This window comes from Rhinopithecus roxellana, chromosome 16 (genome assembly GCF_007565055.1).
Source record: "Rhinopithecus roxellana isolate Shanxi Qingling chromosome 16, ASM756505v1, whole genome shotgun sequence".
NCBI classification, from domain to species: domain Eukaryota; kingdom Metazoa; phylum Chordata; class Mammalia; order Primates; family Cercopithecidae; genus Rhinopithecus; species Rhinopithecus roxellana.
Genome location: NC_044564.1, coordinates 95,858,833 through 95,863,208, shown reverse-complemented (window position 1 = coordinate 95,863,208; position 4,376 = coordinate 95,858,833). Strand labels below are relative to the sequence as shown.

The following is a 4,376-nucleotide window of genomic DNA, read 5'->3' as shown; positions in this document are numbered from 1 at the left end:
TGATGGGATTCCATTTCTTTCCTGCTCTCTGGTGAAGGGCTTAGGTCCCTGGCTCCCAGAATACGTGCGCTACTGGACAGTGTAATCCTCCTTCCTGGGAAACTGGTACTATTTCCCAGTTAGTAAACAATGCATTGTAGAGGCCTGATGATGGATTTCTTCTCTAAGTACTCAGTCACACCTGCTTCTTATCTAAGCTTTGGAGGGAATCAGGCTGCTTGATGCCCTCCGTTCCAGTCTCTGAACACACACTCTCTGCTGGGCCCTGCGCTGGCTCGCACTCTCAGAAAAGGCTCCCAGCCAGACCCTGCCCTGGAGGAGCTCTCGGTCTGGCGAATACTGTGGGAGCCAAGGGGGTGGGTATTAGAGCTGGATCGTAGCAGACAAGAAGGTCACAGAATAGGTAAGCAAGAGGGTGGGGCAGGGAGGGAGGTGCAGAGGAGCCTGTTTGGAAGATGGGGAAGAATTTAATAGGGTGAAGTTAAAGGAATATGGAATGGGCAGCAGGGCCCCAGCTTCTGCACAAGACTGGGTCTTATAGTGGTTTTGTCAGGCTCCAGAGCCACCTCATAACCTGAGGAGTGAAAGAGCATCTTTCTGGTGGTTGTCAAATTTCTTTCAGCAGCAGAATCATTTGCTCAAGCCAAAGCTCCTGGTGTGGAGAGCAGAGCTGCCCTGCAGAATGCAGAGGCTTCCCTGACCTGCTGTGGCCCTGCACAGAAATGAGTTGCTCAGAAACCTCAGCTCATGGTGCACATGAGTCACTGACTGCAGGGCCCCTCTCTTTATTCTGTTAGTTTTTAAATCTGCCATCCTGACCCCATTTCTTGCTCTTCATACATCTGCTCTTCCAATCCATTTTCAAATGTTTAGATACATGTGTATCTTTGAAAATATGTGAGTTTGGTTGTGTGTTTCTTTACATGAATGTCCCTTCTGTTTTCAAAATACAGTTTGGAAACCACCAGTGGAGCTCAACTCTATCTACCAAGGGGACTGGCATCTTGGGGAGAGGTGATCATCCCAAGTCTGCTCCCTGGTGCAGCTGAGAGTGAGCCCAGGCCTCCCTTCCCGCTGCCTCCTGGCTCTGCCCCAGCATGACGCCTTCGGGTCCCTAGTTTGAGATCCAATTTCCTCTCCTGCCTTCCAAGCCTGACTCACTGTTCTGCCTCCACTGGGCAGCCCTGGTGAGCCAGGGGACAGAGCACAGGGGGTGACAGGATCTAGCAACCTCTAAGGAGGAACAGTTAGACAAAGATCCAGGATGCATATGGCCCATGTGTGGCCCTGGAACATGTTGTCGCTTCCTCTTCTGATTTTTAGCTGACAAATGTGACCTCCGGGATGATTTTGAGAAACGATTGGACCACTAACAAGTTGTTCTTTCAAGCAAACACATGTTGAATACCTACTATGCGCCAGGTCCCTTACTTGTATTATTTAACCACACAGCTACTGTATTGTTTTAAAGCATTATTACAACCATTTTTTATATGATGCCAAAGCCACATTCTTTTTTTTTTTTTTTTTTTTTTTTGAGACGGAGTTTCGCTCTGTCACCCAGGCTGGAATACCATGGTGCAATCTCGGCTCACTGCAACCTCCACCTCCCGTGTTCAAGCAATTCTGGTGCCTCAGCCTCCCAAGTAGCTGGCATTACAGGCACATGCCACCATGCCTGGCTAATTTTTGTATTTTTAGTAGAGATGGGGTTTCACTATGTTGGCCAGGCTGGTCTCGAACTCCTGGCCTCATGTGATCTGCCCACCTCGGCCTCCCAAAGTGCCGGGATTAGAGGCGTGAGCCACCACACCCGGCCTCCAAAGCCACATTCTTTCTATGGCACCATGCTGATTCTGTGCTTAGGATGTGAGGTTCAAATGGGGGAGCTGCCAAGAGGGAAAGACAGGCCTGAGTAATCATTCTTGGGCCTAACAAGCTTGTCCAACCCACCTTATTTTGTTGTTGTTGTTTTTCTGTTCTGTTTTAGACTTTCAGCAGCCTGAAGCCATGGTTTTTAGTTTCTGTCTCTAGTGATAAGTGGCAAAGAGGGATGAGGAAGGGGCTTCACTGGCCCAACCAGAAACAGAAACTAAGAACCCATGACTGCTGCAGGACTGGGCACAGTGATCAGGTCCTACTGCCCTCTGAGACCAAGCAAGTCACTCTGTCTCTCTGAACTTCAGATTCCTCATCTGCAAAAGCCTTCCCCTTGCAAGGCTGTTGTGAGGAGTGGAGATAATGCACACACACTACCTGCACCGGTTAGTGCTCAATTACGTCTATCTATTATAAAGAGATGGTTCTCAAACGTTCAGATGCATGCGAAACGCTGGGAATACAAATTACTAGGCCCCATTCCCAGAGATTCTGATTGGGAGATCTAGGGTGGGTCCTGGGAATATCCATAGCTCACAATTTTGTCTAGGTGAAATGATGCCCACTGAGAAACAATCTTTTAAGGCAAATACACTTGGGGCCACTGACTGCAGAAAGTCTTTATTCCTGAGTTAAAAGTCAGGTTCTAGAACTACAGCCTGTCCCCCAGGGCAGCCAGTGCCAGCAGGGCAGATGGAAACCTCTGGTGGAGGCAGCCACAGAGTTCACAGCTCGGGCCTATGACTCACAATCTCGTCCTAGCCCTTTCGACAGGTACGGGTGATCCACTCGTGCTCGTCATCATCTGCAAGGAAAGAGGAAGAGCTGGTCATGCTTGGTGCTCGCTGGGACCTTCCCTGGCCTGGGGGGTTCCCAGGTGGGGTCTTGGGACTGGGATGGTCTGTGGATGGCCTGTCTGTTTAGCTTTGTGTGGGGAGGAACAGACCTTTCATTTACACTGAATGCCTCGGAGTGCTTGGTCTTGGGGAAATTGAACACAGTAGGATTTCTAACTGGGTGCTGCTGGTGGAGGCAAGCATGAGGCGGTCTGGCCACCCTAAGGTGGACTCATCCTCACAGGCAGAGAGCAGCTGCTTCACAGTCGGCCACTTGCCTGCTCTGACAGCCCACACACGACAGCCCCAGGACAGCGGGTCTAAGCCTTGCTGGTGGTGCTAGGAGACAGAGTCCTGAGGTTTTCATTTCCTTTCTAGGCTCTCCATTCTTGACTCTTTCAAGGACCCATGGTTTCCCCCAGGGGACTAACACCCTCTTGTTTACTTCAGGCCTTTCAGTGGGAACAGAGAGGAGCAGGAGCTCCTGGCTGTGCCCTGAAGGCCCTAAACGCAGTGTCTCCTTAGTTTAATCTTCATGACCAACCACCCAACGGGCAAGCCTTCGCCACCATTTTACAGATGAACAAACAGACGCTCACAGAGGCCAAAGTACTTGTCCACAGCCACAGGGTCAGTATGTGGGAGAGCTCAGACTGGAACCTAGGATTGTCCAGCTATAAAGCCTATGCTGTTTCTTAAACCTCAAATAGAGAGACTTGAATCACATTCTTCAGTCCACGCATGCTGCCATCATCTCTCTGTGCAAGACCCCTCCGTGGATTTACTTTATTTTCATTTTTCCTCCTTTCTCCTGCAAACCCACATTGGGTCCCTCCTCCACCACTACAGGGACCTACTCCAGTGGTAGGATAGAGAATCCTCAAAATGCATGCTGCTCTGTAAAATATGTGCTGCTGTTTTGTGTACAAGTGTGTTTTTAATTTACAGAAATGGCATTGTGCTGTGGCTTTCATTATGTTTCACATGTTTCACTCAAGACCTAGTCTTGTTGCTGTGTGTACATCCAGCTCTTTGCTTCTTACTGCTGCCTAATATTCCATGCTTGGCTTCCGTCACATTTTCCTCTCCATGCTGGTGGTGGCTGCGGAGGTTGCCTGCAAGTCCCACTACCAGGAACAATGCTGGGACAAGCGTTCTTGGCCACACCCCTTCATGGATATGTGGAGAATGTCTCTTGGGGTTACATTCCTTCCAGGAGGAGGGTCAATGAGTCCTGCACATCCTTCCTGCAACATCCTTCCAGCTGCCCATACTCTTTTCACACCACACTGCCTTCTCCCTGCCTTCCTGCCTTTCCACCTTCCTGCCACTCCTCCCTTACCTTGGTGCCACTCCCTGCCTTTAACCAGTTCTCCTGAGGGCCAGAGCACTGGAGGAGTTCTTGCCTCCTCTCCTTACCCTGTGTCTAGCCCAGTGCCTCCTGCCTAAGAGATGGGAGGATAGGTCTGCCCACCCTCCTTGGGTGACAAATGGCAGATGCTTGGGAACAAGGGCACTCCCTGAGAGCTGAAACACAGAGGGCCGGCGGAAAGCTGCATGAATCAGATCCCCTGCCAGGGATGCCTTCCTTTTCTGTGAAAGGCACCAGACCCAGAGCCAGAGAGATGGAGGCTCACAGACAGCCTATGTGTGCTTGGTGCT

At 50.4% G+C, this 4,376-nt stretch overlaps 1 protein-coding gene across 1 annotated transcript in view; it reads right to left on the bottom strand.

Moving 5' to 3' along the window:
* Window positions 1–2,478: 2,478 nt before the first annotated feature.
* MORN5 (MORN repeat containing 5) overlaps window positions 2,479–4,376 on the bottom strand; it is a 40,783-nt gene continuing 38,885 nt past the window's right edge. Inside the window, exon 5 of the mRNA XM_010355383.1 lies at window positions 2,479–2,683. Coding sequence (XP_010353685.1) covers window positions 2,637–2,683 — 47 coding nt within the window. The 3' untranslated portion in view covers window positions 2,479–2,636. The remainder of the gene's footprint in view (window positions 2,684–4,376) is intronic.